The 22,449-nt window shown below is 41.2% G+C and overlaps 1 protein-coding gene across 1 annotated transcript in view; it reads right to left on the reverse strand.

Annotated features, from left to right (window-relative positions):
* The window catches only part of LOC307249482 (CUB and sushi domain-containing protein 1-like), a gene marked incomplete at both ends in the record, with an annotated part of 421,303 nt that overhangs the window by 69,733 nt on the left and 329,121 nt on the right, over nucleotides 1-22,449 (reverse strand). The window contains 7 exons of the mRNA XM_080026212.1: nucleotides 65-189; nucleotides 591-794; nucleotides 1,018-1,113; nucleotides 3,052-3,165; nucleotides 3,307-3,423; nucleotides 15,550-15,744; nucleotides 18,309-18,496. Of these exons, the coding sequence (XP_079882338.1) occupies nucleotides 65-189; nucleotides 591-794; nucleotides 1,018-1,113; nucleotides 3,052-3,165; nucleotides 3,307-3,423; nucleotides 15,550-15,744; nucleotides 18,309-18,496 (1,039 nt within the window). The remainder of the gene's footprint in view (nucleotides 1-64; nucleotides 190-590; nucleotides 795-1,017; nucleotides 1,114-3,051; nucleotides 3,166-3,306; nucleotides 3,424-15,549; nucleotides 15,745-18,308; nucleotides 18,497-22,449) is intronic.

The raw sequence follows: 22,449 nt of genomic DNA on the forward strand, positions 1-22,449 counted from the left end.
TGAATCTTTTAGCGTAGGTGTTTAAACATTCCTTATCTATTCATAACTGTAGACACATCTATACCTGTATCCCAGCCCCTTCGCTGACATGTATCCTCCACAGACAGTTGAGACTGTTTGGGTAGGGTTCAGGATAGCCAGGAGACAGTATCGTACCGCGACGTTCAGTCAAATTGCCACTGCAGGGGACTAGAATGGAGACATCAAATATGGATGTGTTGGCAAAGTGTGTTGACTAAATAGCTTAACAGATAGGACAGGTTGTTGGGATATGGCCCCTGCACACCCAGGGACAATATGGTGTTTTCAGATTACCACTACAGTGAGCCAGCGACAGAAAATATCATAACAAACATTAGTCATGGTATATACTGGGGTGACATTTGAGGCTGTTTGCAAAAAAAAGACTTGGGTCTCAGCGAAGGGAGGTGTCACGCAGCCAGGCATACAGTACATTGAGTTTGTTAGAATTAATGCAAAAAAAAACTAAACTCTTACAGCATATATAAATAAATATAAATATCACAGAAATGACTGGATTTCCTACTTTTGGAGCAGCATAGAGCATTCTCAGCGTTGGTAAGCCTTACCTATACAGCTGGGTGTTGTAGAATTCCATTGTGCGAGGGCACCTGGTACGGCTTGGCACCGGATAGCACTGGATCCCTTCAGCAGATAGCCTGGACTGCACTCGAACCGAACCACAGAGCCGGCTGAGAACTCTGAACTGATGCGCCTGCCGTACCGAGGCTCCGGCACTGAACTGCACTGACTGTCACTGGTGCGAGGCACAGCTGACAGTGATGACAGCAATTAAATACCATGAGACAAAGACGGAGAGAGAAAGAAAGAACAGAAATATAGTTGTCAGTAGAGAGGCTTTCATGTTGAACTTCAATTGAATGCAACTTGTTGTGTGTGTAAGTGTGTGTGTGTAAGTGTGTGTGTGTCTGTATGTGTGTGAGAGAGAGAGAGAGAAAGAGAAAGAGAAGTAGAGAGACAAACAGAGTGAGTTACCTTGGTATACAAAGTGAAAGCCTCTGGCTGACTGGCCACTCTTAGCATTGAACCGCAGCATTATCTGATTGGAAGTTGCCAATGGCAAAGTCTCTCCTGGGAGAAACAATTACACACACACACACACACACACACACACACACACACACACACACACACACACACAGAAGATAAAGTAATGACTTCAGAATGAATGCTAAAAACAGTTTAACTTTCTCTCCTGAAAGCACGCAGCAACTGAGACACTAAACATAAAGGCATACATTTCAATATGAAAAATTACACACACACACACACACACACACACACACACACACACACACAGCGTACACTGACTGGCTGCTCCACGGATACTCATAACCATACAATTTTACTCTCCTGGTTTATATTCATAACTTAGCACTTTGCAGGGTGTTTCAATTTCGCCTTGAGGTAAAATGTGGTCCCCAAGATATTCAGAATGCAAGAACAAACTCACAGACCCATGCACACAGAGATTTATATGCACACACATAAACAAGCAAACAAAGTAACAGTGATAAATGAGCAAACATGGTCTGGTGTGGCTGACATTTAGGACCATCATTAGCTGCGTCGGACGTGTGTGTGTGTGTGTAGGTGTGAGTTTGGCGTGCGTGTTTGTGTGCTAATACGTGTGTGTCAGGATAATCACTCAGTTAGCTGGAGCAATGTGCTACAAACATTATGTTTGTGTGTGTGCGGGTGTGTGTGTGTCTATTTGTGTGTGTGTGTGTGTGTGTGTGTTTGTGTGTGTGTGTGTGTGTGTGTGTGTGCATGTGTGATAGGGTAATGATGCGGTTAACATTATTTCGTACAGCCTGGTCTGTTTCATTCATTTGCAGCCAGTATTAGCCAAAAGGGGAATTTAGAACCCAAATTAACTGCAGGGAATAACACGCCTTTTTTCGACATTATATAATATAATGTAAATGGACCTCTTTTCCTTTGAACTAACTTAGATGGATAGTAGTTAGATAGAGATGAATTGCGTAATGTTCAGCTACATTTAGCCAAACATTAAACTGTCAGTTCCTCCTAGGTAACATTATGTTGACATACAGTACACGCTCCCTGATCCATCAATGTAAGAACAACCTTTGTTTAAACATTGAAATAAACACCCCGGGCAACTATCACACCTGTCTAGATATGTTTGTGTTTTCTCTTGTTTTTGATTGATGTGTTTTCTTTTTTGATCAAACTCTACTGAACTCCAACAGCGGAAAGATAATATCATTGGCAGTTGCAGTCTTGCTCTTTATCAAAGAGCTCCATTTTCCCAACTTATGATTCTTTAAACACACACGACTGAATAAACATTACAGAGAAAGTCATTTTTTTTTTAAACCCATGTTTCTAATGAAAGAAACTAAATGTCAGTTCCAGTGGGACTCCCCCGCAGCATGCCCCCTGGCCGTTAACACACAACACAAGAACCGACAAAAAAACAACGAGGCAATGAAAGACCTCCATTAATCAATATTACTTTATATTTCATTTCTTCATACAAAAGTCATCCACATCAAACGTTGACTTATCTTTCATCGCTGAGTGTGTGCAGTGACTTAAAAAGTTGCCCAGCCGGGACGACTAAAAAGGTGGAGAATAAGGCAAAAAAAGCGGCTCTGTTGTTTATCGTATGGCCCCAGTGAGAGGCTTCCCCACTGCTGATTTCTCCTTGTTGAGATAACCCCATAATGGATTTGCACCACATTCGTCACTGTCAAATAAATTGTGATAACGACCACTGGTGCTGTGTTCTACAGCCCCCGAGAGCCGCTTTCCTACAGACAATATCATTATTTGACTTTCTTTTCCTCAACTATGTGCTCAGAACCACACAAAAATTATATATCTATTTTTTTTTAAACAATAGAACCTAATGGCAGTTATAAAAATAAATATCTAATGTCATGCTGAGTCACTATCATACAAGAGTGTATTTCTTGGCAGCTTGAACCAATGGCGTTCCTTCAGCTGTGTGGCACTATTATTGGCCAATTAGAGACTCACCTGAATGTGACCCAGCCAGGGAGCTGAGCAATCGAGCATTCTCATTGGCTCCATCAAACAGCTCCACTGAGTCATTCATCGCTGTCTGGAACACAGCAAACTGACCGAACACCACTGAAGGGGATGGACAAGGGCATATGACAAAAAGGAAATGCATCAGAAATAAATAAAGATCTCAATTATCTTTAGTGTCGGTGTTTCGTTGATAGCATGCATTGTAAGCATACTACATGGTGTGATCACTAGTGTACTTACCAAACTGCGTGGACACAGTGATGTAGTAGGAACAAGTTTGTCTCGTGGTGTAGTTTAAAGGGTAGTTCGGAGACAAAACAACTCCTTCAGATCCACCATACTGCCCTCCGCATGGAGCTGAACAGATGCAAAATAAAAAGTTCTTGAGTTCATCTTGCTTACATGTTTTGCACAGTGTGTGATGTTCAAAGAAAGAAAGGAACACTTGTGCACCTTGCTTCAGTTGCATGCTGTGCCTTAAGACAAGTTACTGTATCTGTCAAACAGACTAACACGTCTTGAAGGGCTGACAAAGCAACATCATGTGTGAAATCAGTGAGGTGCCCTAATCTCCTTTATGCATATTCATCATATAGGGAAGGATTGGCGCAGGATTATATAAGTGGGACCACCCGCACTTAATAATGTTCATACAATTTGCAAGGGGCCAAGTGTGAGACATGATTCATCTTTAAAGAGCAGGTGCAACGTTGGGACGATGTATTAAAATAAGGTTGCAAATGACAGTGGAGAGAGAATTTAATTAACCTACAATAAATCCTAGAGAAATCTCCACGGACAAATGTAAATGTTTAATTTAAAGGTGTGCAGGGGAAGAGCTGCACTGAGTTACTTCCAGCATAAAAATCAGCTTTTAAGAAATAAAGAACAAGCAATTGAATGGACACAACATCTAAAAAAAACACCAACACAAAGAGGGCACTCTAAATTATGGCCCCGTGGTCATTCAATTTAAACTCAAAACTCGTGCTCGCTGTGTTACTAATGCACTTACGTGATTGGACTTTTAGGTCAATTATAAATGTGAATGTGGCTGCATTTACCTGGGATAATTAAGAGCCACCAGCTTTATGATTAAAGAGACGGCTCAATGCTAAAATGCTAAAACAACACAATATGCCCCACATCCCAATACGCTATTAATATGGAGTTCAACCTTGGCAATAATGTCTTGTGATATGACATGGTGTCGGTTATATGATATCTGTTTCGACTAAGGTCTGAAGCCATGTCTCATTTAAACTTTAATCAGCTTAATATCCCGTTGCGTCATTAAGGTGAGCACTTCAGACACAAACACCTCAAAATGAGTTCTTTAGCAAATGTAGCTTATTGAATATTTAGGGAAAATATGTCAAGGATTAGTATCAGAAATCTTTTTTGTTTGCATCCTTTATGTTCTCTTAGAAGTTGATTAATGACTCTTACCAAATTCATTTCACAAAGCACTCAGTAATGCAAGACAACTATCAAAAGTTTAATTTGCTTTGATGATACATGCTCAAATAATGTTTCTCAGTCCAGTCTTACCAAACGTTTTGGAATCTCGTTGTCTTGTGACCTTACTGATCTCAAAACAAATCCAACTCTATAAAGTGCACCTTTTGCCGACGAATAACAAACTGTTGTCGTTGCAAACCAGATTAAAATGTCACACAGACTGGAAGCACACATTGAATAAAAGGCGTAGAGAAGAAATGTGCAATGTGCTATCATGTACACACAATACATGTGGCAGAGAGGGACACATAGGTGATGGTTAGATGTAGCAATTGCTATGGTATGACCTACACTTGTTTTTAATATGTTTGTAAGGAAATCACTTATAGGGTGAGTCAGCAGTAAATCCTGTCACCTAGTGCCAGCCACTGAACAAGACAGATTAAGTGAATTGGAAAACTGATGACGGTAAATTGTGTATTGAATGTGAATATGTATATGTGTCTGCCCTATGATAGACTGGCAACCTGTCCAGGGAGTACAATGGCTGTGACCAAGTTCCTCAATCGTAGGGGCTCAAATATACACCGGCAGGATAAGTATTGGTGGAGAAAATGGAAAGATAAACACTTGCCCCCACCCTTATTACTGTCACAGAGCAAGGCTTTTAAAAGCCCCGACATTGCTGTGGCCAAGCGATCAGAATGTGCTTTATTGGGCAGCTTCCAGGTGTGAATGTGTGCTGTGTGAGTGTAATCACAGCGCTCCTGAAAAAGAGAGCGTCGCTCTCAGAGCAAATCTCCTGAATAAATAAAGGCTCACATAAATAAATAAATAAGCGAGTGACTGAAGTCTACAGCCTACAGATATCAGCATACACTTGGTATCTTCCCTAGTGAGGCTCTGCCAGACCGGTACTGCAGCCCAGCTTCATGTACAGTTTGTTTCCTGAAAAGTATGATCAGTAAGGTTGGGTGACTGAACGAGGAGGGGGAAAAAGGCATATTCCTCTGTTAGTTTGACCATAAACCACTCCTTTGTTGTCTTTTCTGTGAGTCACGATTGCTGCTGCTGTCTCCCTCAATCACAGAGGACCGTGTGTGTACCCAGTTAGCTTCAGTCCTAGCTAGCTAGCACACAACATCACACATAAACAATCTCAATGCATATATCGACTACACTATAGCGTCTGTAGAACTGTAAGGTTACACGAAAGAAAGACACATTTTATTTTTTTTTACTTTGGGGCTGCGGCCATTTAGAGCCATCATGTTGAAATGAAACATTCAGATTTTTAATTGAGCGTCTCTTCTCATTTCTTTTTGTTTCTTCTGCTGCTGGGAGCACTGCCTACTGCATTCAGAGCTGGCGAGAGCATCACCACTCTTAATCTGTTATTCTTTACTTTTCAAAAGAAATCCAACGACGGGCTGCGTTTGGCTCAGAAGTTGTTTAGTTTAGCAGAAAAAATATCACATTAGCCCCAAATATCTATTTGGACCCTTGTGGCTCCAAGGCTTTGTTATATAATGTAAAAACTTAGCTCCTTTTGATCTGCCTGCGTGTGCATGTGTGTGTGTGTGTGTGTGTGTGTGTGTGTGTGTGTGTGCGTGTGTGTGTGTGTTTGTGCATGCAAATTATGTCTAATCAAAGATCTTATTTGATTATAAATAATACCCAATTTATTTCCTAGTCGTCACCTTATGTTTTATTATGAGGGATGAATAAAAACTGATACTTATTTTCAAGACATGATAACTCTGATTAACAGATTAAAGATTGTAGATGGCTTAGAAAAACACATATTGACATATGGACAACGCATAATGGTGGTACTATGGAGCTGGAGCTAATATCCAACAATAGTGTTTGGTATATTTATTTATCAAAATAAATAGCTGAGGTGAAAGATCTGCTGGACCCTCTTCGGAGTAGTTCCATTCTCTTGACAGAAACCCAGCAGGATAAAAACTCTAGTGAATGAATGTATGTGGTGCTGTAAGCTCACAGCACAGTGTGGGATCTCCCTGTATCAGAGTACTGTATTTTCAAAAGCCTATTAATCCCTACTACCATGACCCAAGTGAAGCAGACCTAACAGTAGCTTGATCCGTCTTCCGCACCCCCTGTTGTGATATTTGAACATGATGTAGCTTTTTACTTGTGCATATCCTGTGACATTTGTATTTCTTTTTGTCATAAGTAAAAGTAGGAAATGTTTAATGAAACAGAATAGAATGTGAAGGCTCATCAGGTTAAAGTTGACCAGAGGAAGGGGGGGACCATAGGGCCATAGAAAGGAGTAGGTGGAAGGACCTTATATGGCCATACAGTAGGAAGGAGTAGAGGGAGGAGGCTACCGGGGTCCCCCGTGCAGCTGTTCCTTTTTCACTCCTCCCTCTCTCAAGTCTCATTGGTCCTCAGTTCACTATATAACAGCCCGTTTGGGAGCAGGACAGGGCTTTTTTAGGATTACTATATACGCCTATAGTTTGTCACGCTCTGTTCCAGCAGACTCTATCTGTCCCTTCAACCATGGAGGCAGAAGAAAAACTTAGAAAAGTCCAAAATACTCTGAAAGATTTTGGACTTCGAAGTACTTCGAGGCAAAGTCTTTTAAAAACACTTCTTTGAAACTCTTGACACAGATGACTTGGTCAAATGGTAAACTACTCGAGTGGAAAAATGAAAGAATAGGAAATCTCAGAGAATGGTGAAAGGAATTATATATATTGGTAGTCTAAAACGGCTCCTTGGTTGGGCAATACCTGTTTAAGTCCTTAATCATTTTTAAAGGTTTCGGGGAAAGCTTTAGACGATACTTATTGGGCATGCATGCATATACCCTTGTATCGTTTCAAGATTTACAAAAAATTAGAAAAGAGATCAAGTCAACAGATATAATGGGAAATAGAAATAACTCCAATTGAGGAGTAAGCAGGCACACAACCTCTTTTCTTTTCCTTTCTTGTCCATTTTATGTAATATACCTATACTCTCTTGCATTTTGTAAATAAAATCCCTTAAATGTTGTAAAGCCTCAGTTGTGAATTAGTTTATAACTGGAACAGAAGGACTTTAGGTATAGGTTTTTTCTTCAAAGAGATGGTTCCGTCCTCGGGGAGGTAAGTACAATTCGATTACACACAACGGCACATTACTGATTTAAAACACACACAACCTCATACAACTAACCTATCTGTAAGGAGAGAATAGGTTATAATACCTTCCCAGATTTAACGTGATGTTTAAATTCTGAAAATAGTATATCTGTTCTATTTTTAGGAAGGGTGGTTTACAAAACTAAGTTGCGTACAACTTAATAGCAATAACTTGTGAATGATATCTTCCGTGAAAAAGGAGGAGGGTTTTCTGAAGCAAATTTAAAAGGGTTTATACGACACGGAAATCGGCATCATCATAAGGATGAAGTGGTTCTGATGAAGTAAAACGCTGAACAAGGTGGTATATATTGAATATTGTACTTTATTTAGAAGTAATCTCAGGTAGTCTAGAGGGTAAATCCTGCGCGTTTAACCGCGGAGGCTGGGGTTCGCATCTCTTGCAGGGACCGTGGTGAGAGGAGAGACTTCTTTACGAAGAAATAATATACAATTAAAGCATCGTGTTACAAGTTGGTTAATATGGGTTTAATAGGACATAACTAATACACTTTGGATACTAGCTTTTCATTATAGATCAGACTTTGGTAGTCGAGATCGCAACACCCCAAGTGAGTTAAGAACCTTGTGTGCGAACAGCCTGTGGGTGTGTGCACATTTATACTGCGGGTTAGGCCAGCAGCAGAGGTCAATGAAATCAGTGTCTTTGAATGTGTGCGTGTGTGTGTGTGTGTGTGTGTGTGTGTGTGTGTGTGTGTGTGTGTGTGTGTGTGTGTGTGTGTGTGTGTGTGTACACTGTAGTGTATAGAGAACACAAGCAACAAACAAATCTGTCAACAACCTTCCCCCACCACACACACACAAACACACGTTTCTCTGGCTATACTTCTGAGGATATTCATTTATATAATGTATTTTTTAGCCCCTTCTCTCCTAACCCTATCAAAACTAGATGCCTAACCCCAACCCTTACACTTACCTAAACATAATTCATATACCTGAACCTTAAAACCTAATCTTTACCCTAAAACGGCCCTCTAAAGGTATTTCATCTACTTGGCTTATCATGTTTTGATTGTCTATTCCGATGTCCACCCACATTTCCAGCTGTGATCCCTAACAGACTCTAATTACCAACCCCCTATGTGCTCAGTGAAAATGTGATGACAAAAGAGGTTAAAAGGTTGAAAATGCTGTATGAGAAATGGGACAGCACTGTGTCAATTAGTAAGCGAATAAGTTACAGAGGGTTATAGGGCCTGTCTGTTGCCATTTAAAAGTGATGACGTGATTTAACACATGCCACTGTTGCTCCTTTTAAAGAAATAATGGTTAGGTTAGGCATTACGTACACAAACTAGAAGCAGTCTTTTGTGCTAGGAACATGTTTTAGTATTTTTTTCCCTGCTCCTTCTATGTTTAAAAAAAAATATATCTTATTGGATTAGTTTTTCCCTCAAGCACAAATCTTCAGCTCTTCAGTCATGTGGAGACTGTGCATAAAAGGGCTCAGAAAAGTCCACAAGACAGCCCTCAAGGACTTTCACGATTTCACACAGGGACAGCCCTAAGCCCTTGTGGACTTATCAGGGAACCCATGTCAAAGGCTATGAGACCGCGGTGTGTGGACATTAAGAGTGGGCCCATATTCTTGGCTTAGCCTTGCTCAGTAAAACCGATTTGCATCCCAAAAAATACTGCAAAACTTGATATAGTTTATACTCCTTTGCTAGACAGCTTCAGTGCCCCCACCCACTCCTCATCCTCCTCCCTATGCCATATGTTTTTTTCCTACAGCATCAGAGTAATCACCCTTTTCTTTTCACTCCTTCTTACCTTGCGCGTGCTGATATAGATTGATATTTTTTTGGAATGGTTCTTGTTTTTTGCTGCTGCATTCAAACTCTCAGGTCTACAGGTCTTGTCTTGATCTACCCACAATCCCCCAGTGGTGCTTTCCTATGCTCAGGTGTCTGCCTTATCAAAACCCTTCAAACACACACACACATGTGCTTTGATCACTCACATCCACTATCACGCGCGCGCGCGCACGCGCACACACACACACACACACACACACACACACACACACACACACACACACACACACACACACACACACACACACACACACACACACACACACACACACACACACACACACACACACACACACACACACACACACACCACACACACACACACACACACACACACACACACACAAATAAATGCAACAAAAAAAACGCTATGCAAGTCAATCACACATCCCTTGCTCTTTGATCATCCACACACACACACACACACACACACATTCACAAGAACCCACACGTACACACCACTTTTGTCGTCCTACTTCTCACTGTCTGCGTCTTATTTTCCCCCTTCCCTCTCACACACCCACATACACACACAGGAGTGAGAGTACAGCAAAAGATTTTTCAAGAAAATGTTCCAAACTTTTAAAGTGGAGTTGAAGTTTCTCCTGAAGCCTTCTCTCTCTCTCTCTCTATCTCTCTCTCTCTCCGCAGAACAGTTAATGTGAAGTTCTATACTTTGCCGAGAGTATTCATCACAACAATGTAAGCAGCCAAAAAACTCTGGCACTAGCACTGCATATACAAAATATAGTCTATTTATTTTCATCATGATACATAGAGAGATAAAAATCTCTTGAAAGCTTGGAAAATAAAGTTTTGCCATAGGACTGTTAATACGACACAGCCACTGGTATCTCTTACCAATTACAATGATTTGTGGCAAAGTAAAAGCGATTCATGCATACATATTTAATGTTTAATGTGTATACTGTGTATAATGCATTGCAAATACTAAAAACATAATACTGCTTTGGAACATAGCTTTTCTCAAGAGCATGACTTGTGTCTCATTCATATGGACGCTATTTTCAAATTCCCATAAGCCAGATACCACCGCAGGTTAAATGTCAACGCTCAACACAAGAATCCAAAGGCAATGGGGCTGTAGTAGTTTGTATGTTAAACAAAGTGTTTTTTTTAAAGGGCAATGGTTTGAACTTCTAAAAGCAACTGCTGTAATGGAAGTGGCTTCGTCTTATGGCCATATGAACTTTTTTGATAAGTTTTCTAAAGGAAAACGTATCAAAAAAATAAAAGATGAAAATATGTTTTGATAAGTTAGAAGCTGGTGGAACCGAAGCTTTTTCATGTCATGTTTATTTGATAGGGACATATGCTAATACAGACACTTGACTACCACATCTCCAATGTACAGCATCAGAGTATTAATAGCTAAGTTCGAAATGCCAGTCCCTAGAAGGTCTTTTTAACTCTAATAAAAAACCCATATGAAACATAACCACATTAAGCTAGGCCGGATGTGACGCGATGACTTCAGCTCTCTTTTAAATGCAGTATTTTGGATCTTTCCTGACTCACAATGATAGAATAAATAGAATTCCTCAAAAAAACCCTCAATGAAAAGGGCAAATTCTTTGTAAAGTAAACTATTTCAGCCGGGTCAATTGATGATATAAACCTGTCTGACAAACAAAAAATAACCGCCTTTGTGTCTTTAAAATTGGAAAAAAGAGTATACGACCATAGACATGTACCCGCACACACAGAGAGAACATTGCCAGTATATTACTTTCTGTGAACACATATATATCCAAGGGGTACAGGGGGTTGACAAAATGTAAGGTTGAAGGGGTTTACTTTAGCCTCAAATGATGCTAGATACCTTCCCTTTCCTAGCATATATAAATAATGCAGCGAGAGAGAGGATCAACGATTGTGGCCTTGTGGTTACGTAGTGTGTGATGCGGAGGGCCAGGGGACACAGGGGAGACTGCCTGACAAGCGCTCCGTGTAGCATTGATATAGACATAGAACCAATAGTCAGAGCTAGCCATCCATGAGGAGCTACTGTCATGCTCTCAGGTTCTCCGCTGAAAAGACGGGCGGAACCTGTTGGAACCTTGACAGAGACTATAGAAGTGCATTGATGTCCCGTTCAAGCTACTGAGAGAAACTGTGTAGGCACCTGTATTGTAGCCTGGTTGAGCTTGATATGAGAGGCTCTGGGGTGTGTGTGTGTGTGTGTGTGTGTGTGTGTGTGTGTGTGTGTGTGTGTGTGTGTGTGTGTGTGTGTGTGTGTGTGTGTGTGTGTGTGAGAGTGTGAGTGTGTGCGTGTGCGTGTGCGTGTGTCTGTGTGTGTGTGTGTGTGTGTGTGTGTGTGTGTGTGTGTGTGTGTGTGGTCTGGGTGTAGCTATAGCAAGGCTGTTTTCTCACAGTTAACATTTCTGTAGGTCAGCCCTAAACACCATATGAGGCTCTGAATATAGCACAGCTATCTGTGGGCCCATGTGTTGAGCTTAATGCCACTTCACAGAAATACATAATCGCCTATGTACATTTATTTTTTCCTGCTGGCGCTTATCAGGCCCCGACATGCTAGAACAAACTATATCTGCTAAATGTAAGGGGCACAATCTGGAGCTAGGATTAGCCAGTGTTCCATTTTTGTGTTTGGTGTGGTAGCACATATAGTAATTGGCCTGTGTTGTCACAGGTAGGCACCAAACTTTTAAGACACTAGTTAATTTAGAGCAGCAGTAGCAGTTTTTACACACATTCTATGTTTTGTTGGAAAAATCACCTGTATAACAATCACATACCAATAAGACTCGCTATGGTTAAGCGCACAGCAAAGAAAATATATATAATGTTGCGTCCCTCCTTAAGATAATCCAACATACATAATGTAGTATTCAGAGCTTGAACATTCAAGTGTGTTTGCATGTATAAGCATGAGTGGTATCCTTAATTCGGTGTGTATGTGTGTTAGTGAGTTTTTTTGTGTGTGTGTGTGTGTGGATACTGCCTTCAGGCAGCACACTGTAACAGCTATGTCTCTCTCTCACTTTACCTTTTTTGGTCTCTTTCCCTCACACACACACACACGCACACGCACACGCACACGCACACGCACACGCACACACACACACACACACACACACACACACACACACATACCAAACACACAGACACACGCACACACAACCCTATCAACAGTCATGGAGAATTCCTTCTTCCTCGCACAACCTTAGTTACCATGGAAACCAATAAAAGAGCGGTTTAAAATGGGAGGTGTGTGTGTGTGTGTGTGTGAGTGTGTGTGTGTGCAAGAGAGAGAGATCGAGAGAGATATATATATATAGAGAGAGGGAGAGAGAGAGTAAGAATGAGAGAGTCAGTGAGACATGGAGTAAATCAGACACAGACAGAGAAGGTAGGAGGAAAGTAGAATAAGAGAGAGAGGGAGAGAGATTGACAGAGAGAGGGTTAAAAATGGAGAGAGAGATTACAGTGAGAGGTCGTTACAGAGTAAAGGAAAGAGATGAAGGAGAAGGAAGCAAAATGTGAGGGAGGGATGAAAGGGGAGAAGGGAGGAGACTGAGGGGGTGTAAGTGGAGATGTATTATTTAAAGAGGTCTCACCCTGTCTAATGAGTTTGGTCTAAAAGCCCCAGGAGCTGCCCAAAGATAGAGAGACAGAAAGACAGAAAAAAAAACTTCTCCAACTACTGTGTGGTGTGAGAAAATGCAGTGTGCAATACAAGCCCAGGAAGGATATGAGCAAGATTACAGGCTAGGTCTGGATTTAGATCAATTGTTCAGCTTTAGCTTTTTGGAATTGTCCAATAGTGTTGTAGGTCACAGCGATGTCAGCAGATCAATCCATGCATCTATGAGTCAGGAACCTAGAACCAAACTCAGGTCTCTGTTATTGAGAGGAAACCGAGAAAACCGTTCACCCTATATAAAGAGCAGGGACAACGTTTAAAACACCATGTACATAGCCACTACTGAACAATATTCAATTATTCTTGATGGGTTTTAGACAAATGTATGTGTGCAATATATTTTGATATAGCTGCTAGAGCTTAAAAAGTGCAACGCATTCATTTCTTTCCACAGTAACACGTTGAAAAAAAAACATACAGGGAAATTATGTCAAAATCAATTACAGTATAAAATGCATGAATCAATTTTCAGATTAAATTTGAGACCTTTCAGAGTTCATTTGATAGAAGAACGTTATGTGGTTTTCCAGTAATGGGCTTAAAATGTGACTAAAATGTCAATACTTGGCTTCTGTTCATAAATACAATATTGTGTAAAGAAAGCTTCTAGTAGGCTACACTCTATGCCTATCCCCTATTCCAAACACACATACTTTATGTTACAACAAAGGAGGTTTGATAATGTTACCTAACACTGGAGACGCTTCATTTGGCCCATCAAGTTAACTTTTGCAGGCTAATGTTACTGTCGGGTTAAAGGTCTGAACAAAAAGCTAACTAAGTGTTTGATTGTTTAAATGACTAACTGATATCCTGATGTGGCTGACTACAGAGAAAATTCTAGATCTGAGGTGAGTTAAGTACCTGTAAGGCAAAGCTGTGTGCTGGTATTATACTAAAGATAAACTAGATGAATGTGAAAATGATACAATATGAATTGATGAGCTTTTTCTTTCTTGCTGTCTGTTATTCATTGCTGCTCTCAAATAGCTACTCAGAGTGCAATTATCTCATCGTTATTCTCTCACCCCCAAACTCCCCTTCCCTGTCTCTCAAATATTATTAAGCAGAGCTTTCACAGGAGCCTTTTTCAAAGTGTTAAGAGTATAAGTAAGTGTGTATTTTGTGTGTGTGTGTGTGTTTCACTTTTGTTCTAATTTTTAAATTCCTTCCTTGTCCTGCCACCTTGCTCTGTGGCTTATTTAAATTGTTATACCCACATGGCACCAGTCCAGATCCCTGCTACTTTAGAGATCACACACATACATACACACACACACACGGCCACAGGCACAAAATCCCCATACACACTCTGAATGGCGGTTTGGCAGGTGTCACTTCCTTGGCTCTCTGAGCTGTCAATCAGTTGGACAGTTCAGCCTCCCAATCCCTGACGGACTCTCTGTCATGTGTGCACATGGAGACATGGAGACACGCACACGCACACACACACACACACACACACACACGCACACACACACACACACAAATACACAGTATACCATCATTCCACCTAACCTTAACTAAATGCAGTCCAATGGTAAGAACAAGTGTTGGGTGTGTCTTGTCACTACTCTGGTTTTCTTTAAACATATGTACGTATTTTCTAATTACTGACAGTATAGAGGCCAGGAAGAGGGAGAAAAAGGGTATGGCACGCAACAAAAGTCCCCAGCTGCGGTCAAACTGAAGACATTGCATTTAAATGTTATCAACTCCTATGCCTAATGTGGAGCGCATATTGTAACAATATGTAACAACATAATCTATTTAATGTAGTGCTACTTTCCTCTGTCAGCCCATGTTACAATATCAACAGACTGTAACGAGAGGAGCATATGAGCATACATACTTTGAGAATGTGCGCTATTTCACTTAATAAAAAGGGCATTTAATGAAAGAAATTTTGCAAAAGATGATGATGCGTAAATACTATGCTTCCTGTGATTAGTGTGGATGGGGTTCACACCAGCGATGATCCACTCCAGAGTTCACTTTCAAGCTGCCCAAGACCCCCTCTTCCAAGCGCAGCAGAGTCCGGTTGTTTAGTGCCCAACAGAGTCTCGGACCGCATTCAAAGCAACCCAAATGAACCACACCGAGGGCTTGAACGCTCCAGGGTTAGTTTCAATCGCACTAAACAAAGCTGGTGTGAACACGCCCTAAGAGTAAAAACTGGCACCATGGCAGAACAGGTGTGTTGGATTGAATTAGATTGTACAGATGTACACAATGTAAGTGTGAGCAGGATGGTTTGTAACAGTTTAATGTACACAGGATTTTGTCAAAGCATGTGTTTGTACGGATGCATTTCTTTATGTGGCTCTCCTACCTTTACATGATGGCTGGGCCCTGTCCCACACCGGCTTCCCATCAGGCCCCATGACACAGGAGATGGTATCCCCACCCACTATTGTGTAGCCATGGTTACAGTTGTAGGAGACCTGAGATCCTAGTTTGTAGTCATAACCGGTCCGACTGGCATTCATAATGTTACCAGGGTCAAAACAGGCCTCTCTTGGTTTTTCTGTGGAGAATGGACATAGTTTGTGTTAAGTAAACAAAGACAAGGAATATTAATATACTCAAAAGTAGTTTGTTTTTACTTTTCATTCTGGTGAGTTCATTAGATCTGAAATTAGCACGATGCATTGCACCACAGCTTCCCATGTGTTGCAGGGAAGGCACAGTTAAAGGGAGCAATACTATTCAAGGTCATTTTGGGCTAAATTGGTTGACAGGCTGCTATTTGGCTGACCCCTTCTAAAGGCTACATTGAATATCCTCCATTAATGTCTGATATATCTATCTTTTCACCCCATTGGTGACCATGCAAGAGTCAAGACGGTTTTGTTTTTCAAAGTGCCTTAATTTAACTTCTGCAGAGTGTAAACATCACCGCTCAAGAGAAAGAAGACAACAGGAACAGAGGAGTAAAAGACAAGGAGTCAACCAGGGTCAACAACTGCCTTGGATCTTTATGTCCAGGCATTGGGCCAGATTGTTTGTTTTACTGTGATCGCCCAATAAGAATGAGATATTGGGCTTAACAGAGGGAAACCGACAGAGAGAAAGAAGGATAGAGAATTAGAGAGAGAGAGAAAGAGCGAGAGAGAGGTGAAGGCCAAGATGGAAGTGATACATGGAGATGATGAAGGTTGTATTTTAATTAGAGAGATGGCAGATGAAAGCTAGTGAATTAATGACAAAGGTACGGAGGTTTAAGGTAGCGTGAGGAGACACACAACAGAGAGGGAGAGATAATCTTTTTTTAATTAGGGATAAATGGAGTGAGAGGAACCAGAGGGGGGAAAAAGAGTTTATAAAACTTGACAGAGCAGATCTAGTCTGCCGTCAGTGCGACATCTGATCATCGGTTCAACATGGACTATGGCTGGTTAATCACCCACAGTCAAGCAACGCGAATGAGTCACATTGGAAGTAAACAACTCACGGGCTGACATGAAACACGATGCCCCTTTCAACTGAAAACCCTCTCTGATGTACAGCAAGGATGAAATTGAGTAGGCAGCTTAAAATATATGAACTAGTCCGCTTAAAAAAACACTCCTGTATTGATATTTAAAACATTACACTTTATAAACATATCAATTAGCTTTTAATTTTAGTGTAGCACCCATTTCAAACATTTCTCAAACCGGATGTACTAAGAGAACGGCGCAGACAGTAAAGAGAGCTCATGGTCGCAGATTAGCAGTGGGATTTCGATGAGCTCACTAAGCTCAAAGAATATAATAGTAATGTTCCAGCCTGGGGTGATGTTACAGTTCAATGATGGTCAAGTTAACAAGACAAAGTTTGACAAACCCAGACAAAAAAATATTTGGTACTTAGTAGGGCTGTCAAATTAACGCGTTCATTTCGATTAATTAATCACAGAAAAATTAACGCGATTAAAAAAATTAACGCAGATTAATCACACTTCTACATTGCCCTTTGACACGGTGCAAAAGAGGTGAGACGATAGCGGAGCTGCACCTGTAGCTTGCTGACACGACCCGCACGGGATTAAAGAGTAAAGAAAGAAGCAGGGGAAAGAGGCCGAGGGCTTTATGGATGTGTTATGGGCTGCTCCGGGCAAATAAGCATCAAGGTAGGAATACGTCTTTTGTTATTCTCCACAGTGTCTGTGCATTATTGATTTAGTGGGTGCCTAATTAACAATGTAGGTTCAAATCAGTATCTCTCAATCTTCCTCCGTGTCTCTTTGCTAGCTGCGGTCGTCTCCCAGAAACGGACACCCGTCCCCTCTCACTCTTCCTAGCTGGCATATGCCTGTCTTTTTTCCTCCTTTGTGTGTGTGTGTGTGTGTGTGTGTGTCTCAATATGTTTGGCAATGAGTCGGCACCGCACCTGTGGCAGTGCAGCGCTGTCTGTTGTGTGGAAGATAGACAGTCGTCATTTAGCAAGAAGCAGAAGTTACGAGAGACGGGGGGAGAGAGAGAGAGAGAGAGAGAGAGAGAGAGAGAGAGAGAGTAGCCTATACAGTTGTTTATAAACAGGCATACAAGTGTCATATAAGTATGCGATTAATTTAGATTAATTAATCACAGAGCCTGTAATTAATTAGATAAATGTTTTCACTTGACAGCCCTAGTACTTAGTGATAGTAGTCTTAATACTTCATTTATGTGTAAAACAATCTGTTTGTATTTCACAATTGCAAGAATGATTGAATTATATTCTCCTGTCACCAACCACCTGTCACCTGTTGCCTTCCGTAAATTCCATTTGCACTATGATTAAGGCAGTTTCTCACAGGCAGGGAATTCCCCCCCCTCCCCCGCCCCCCACATAGCAGAACACATAATCAACGGCTATTAACATGTCTCCTCCTATTATTTGCTACGATCCTCCCTTAAATACTTATGAGGAGAGAGAGAGAGACGCCACTTTGCAAACACTCACTAAAATGACCAATCAATAGTGGGCTGATTGGACCGCTCTAAACTGCATTTGGTCATTATCTAAGAAGAATTCCATTACCCTTAATGTGACCTTGGGAGGGTAGGGGGGGGGATGTGTGAGGACATTATATCAAGGCAAAGTTTTTTGGGGGGGTTTAATTACCTTTATATTCAATGGCGAAGCCAGACATGCCCAGTGAGGCGTCAGACCTGAATGCGAGGAAGAGGCTGTTACCGCTGCTCTCTATCCTCTCTGGGGCCTGGTTGCCTTGGAGACTTGATAGTAACGGCCCATTGGAGTCCTCACCCTCGTAGATGTGAAGGAAGTCGTAACTTGGCTCCATGTTGAAACTGGGGAGGCAAAATAAAAACATAAACAGAGTGATTACCAGTTTGAGAATCCATATTCAGAATAGGTTTAATCGCATTGTTTGTTTGTGTGTGTGTGTGTGTGTGTGTTCTTGTTCAAGCAAATAATGAATCAAGCGAATTGTGTTGAATACTAATAACTGCTTCATTTAATGACATTGACAATTAGCTTGTGCCATCTCTTCTAATGGTGGGCTAATCTGCTTAGTTTCGTGTTGACGTCGTCATCTCTTCATGCTTTTTTATATAGCACGTGTTTGTGTAAGTCTAACAATAATACTTACCCTGGATATTTTGTTTCACCTTTAGACTAAACTTAAAGTCGCTTTTGCACATTTCTTACTACAAGTTTTGCTGGTTTTCAATTTGACAGCTTCTCCTCATTTCTCTATACACACATCTGGTCCACATGAGGGTATAGGTATACGAACACACACACACACACACACACACACACACACACACACACACACACACACACACACACACACACACACACACACACACACACACACACACACACACACACACACACACACACACACACACACACACACACACACACACACACACACACACACACACACACACACACATTCAGTGTATGCTCTGACAGTGGTTGTGTTAGCCTTGTCTCCCACCTGTCACAGAGGGAAACATTTGTGTTCAACATGTGTGCCTACATACACACCTACTGTATTTTATTCTCATAGGCCCTCATTTATCAATTTTGCGTGGAAACTGGTGCAGATTCTGGCGCAAATACCTCCCTACGCCAGGTATCGCGTGGGATTTATCAAACAGGCGTATCTCGCCAATCTCAGCGTACGCCAGGCCATATATTGATAAATGCGGCGGATGGAAACGAGTGTATCACGCCCCTATATTTTCTCAGTTTAGAGGCCTCGCCCAAAGGTTTTACGACATGGATATGCGCAATACGGCACTTCCCTGAAGTAGAAATTGACAGAATAACAGCGAAAGTAGAAAAAAAAGAGTTTCATTTCGGAGCATTAGCCTACAAGCAGCATCAAAGAACGACAGAAGGCAGCAGTTAGGAAGGAAATAACTGCTGCGGTCAACAGCGTTGGTGTTGACTCAAAATCGCCACTAAAAAAAGCGTGTTGCTGTTCTGAAATGCAACCAACTGGGGGTGCGGGGCTGCGGGCATAATATACAGTCATATGAAAAAGTTTGGGAACCCCTCTCAGCCGGCATTATAATTGACTCTGCTTTCACACAAAAAATGTAAAAGTGGTATGTCTTTAATTTACCAGGAACAGCTAAGTACTGGGATGTTTTCCAAACAAAGATTTTTTGAAAAGCAGTATTTGGTTGTGTGAAATAAAATTAAATGTGAAAAACTGGCTGTGCAAAAATATAGGAACCCTTGTGGTTTTGTTGATTTTAATGCCTGTTACAGCATGTAAAACTGATCACTTTAAACACAAAGTTGGTTGGATTATGTTGTTAAGCCTTGAATCTCATAGAAATGTCTGTTTAATCATGAGAAAATGTATTTTAGGTGCCTAAATGCAAGTTGCACTTCTCTTTGACTCTCTGCTGAATTGAGACAGAATGGGATCATCAAAACAGCTCCCAAAAGATCTGAAAAACAAAGATTGTTCATTGTCATAGTTTAGGGGAAGGCTACAAGAAGTTTTCCCAAAGGTTTCAATTGTCAATTTCGACTGTAGGGAACGTTGTCAGGAAATGGAAGGACACAGGCATAGTGGCAGTTAAACCCAGGCATGGCAGACCAAGAAAAAAACAGGAGCGGCATAGGTGGAGGATTGTGAGAATGGTTGCACACAACCCACAGATCACCTCCAAAGGCCTGCAAGAACATCTGGCTACAGATTGTGTATCTGTACATCGTTCAACAATTCAGCGCAATTTGCACCAAAACATCTGCTTTTTATAAAGACCAAATAACTTAATTTTTGTCTCATCAGTCCAAAGCATTTTCTTCCAATATGAAGCTGGCTTGTCTAAATTAGCTTTTGCATACTCCATGCAACTGTATCTGTGGCGTGGGCGCAGAAAGGGCTTCCTTCTCATCACCCGGCCATACAGATGTTTTGGTGCAAATTGCACTGAATTGTAGAACCATGTACAGATACACAATCTGCAGCCAGATGTTCTTGCAGGTCTTTGGAGGTGATCTTTGGGTTGTGTGCAACCATTCTCACAATCCGCCGCATATGCCGCTCTTGTACTTTTCTTGGTCTGCTAGACCTGGGTTTAACTGCAACTGTGCCTGTGTCCTTCCATTCCCTGACAACGTTCCTTACAGTATAAATTGACAATTGAAACCTTTGGGAAAGCTTCTTGTAGCCTTCCCCTAAACCATGACAATGAATAATCTTTGTTTTTAAGATCTTTTGGGAGCTGTTTTGATGATTGCATTCTGTCTCACTTCTGCAGAGAGTCAAAGAGAAGTGGAACCTGCATTTAGGCACCTAAAATACATTTTATCATGATTAAACAGACCTTTATATGAGGTTCAAGGCTTAACAACATAATCAAACCAATTTTGTGTTTAAAGTCCTCAGTTTTACATGCTGTTACATGCATTAAAATCAGCAAGACCACAAGGGTTCCCATATTTTTGCACAGCCAGTTTTTAACATTTTATTTAATTTCATAAAACTAAATACTGCTTTTCAAAAAATCTTTGTTTGGAAAACATCCCAGTACTTAGCTGTTCCTGGTAAATGAAAGACATACCACTTTTATCTTTTTTGTGTGAAAGCAGAGTCAATTATAATGCCGGCTGAGAGGGGTTCCCAAACTTTTTCATATGACTGTAAGTGGTGGAGGAGAAAAAGACGCACCAACTGTCCGATAATGGTCCCCATAAAATAAATACACGTCTGCAGAGATTTGAATGATTAGAATGTATTGGCCCTTTTAGATAGCACTATTCAAAAGGGTTTTAAAAACTAAAAATAACACATTTTGTGTTTGTATGACAGCATGCGCTTGGCACGAGTGGTCAGCCCGGCCGTCAGCTGCACAAGCCGACCCGGCAGCGATCAGCTGTGAGAGCGCCCACCGTCCTGCCCCACCAGCAGATAGGAACAACGTGCCGGTTAACGGTGGAAATGAATCGCTCGCTTAAGCCATCAATGACACATTAAAAGAGGAACTAACATCTACAAAGTGCGTCAAATAAATACAATGTTAAGCTGAATGTTGTGCCGTGTATTTTTTTGTATCATAAAGAGCAGTGTAGGCCTACTACATATTTAATACTTAGGCTAACATTTTGAATGAATGCAGCCCCCGTGCCTCAGTGTCCCCCCAGCTGCTCCAGACGGAGATAACTGCCGCAGTCCCATGCAGCGCTCCTAAGTGGCCGGTGTGCACTATTGAATCAGTGCTCCTACTCAGTTGCGCACCATAAGGTGCACAATTTTAAGTGATTAATATCTTTATTTCGGTCTGAGCAAACACTGCATTTGTATTATCTTCTTATAATTGTCCAACAAAGTCATCGGCTACCCGGCACAGCCTGCACTGCGAGTCCATGCTGTTTACAAAATTGCGTACACGAGCTGAGAGCTGGCGTGGGATTTGAGCGTATCCTACGCTCACGTCCATATTGATAAATGCCGAGATTTGCGTGGAAATGTACGTACACCCATTTTTCTGGTCTACGCAAAATTGATAAATGAGGGCCATAGTGTGTATATGTATATAATATCTCTGTTTACCAAATAGTTAAACCATCCTTCCAAGTGATTGGCTGAGAATCATAGAGGAATTAGGAATTGCAATTCATGTTCAGAAAAGCCTTTAGAATAGACACAATTTATTTAGGTGAAACATGTAAAATGAAGAAAAGCCCCCTATCATTGACAATACAAACACAAAAGTAACACTTTCCAAGCAGGGGGAGATTATCATGAAGAAGAAAAATGTTTTCTCCT

This window comes from Ammodytes marinus, assembly GCF_949987685.1.
Source record: "Ammodytes marinus genome assembly, chromosome: 1".
Classification (NCBI taxonomy): Eukaryota; Metazoa; Chordata; class Actinopteri; order Uranoscopiformes; family Ammodytidae; genus Ammodytes; species Ammodytes marinus.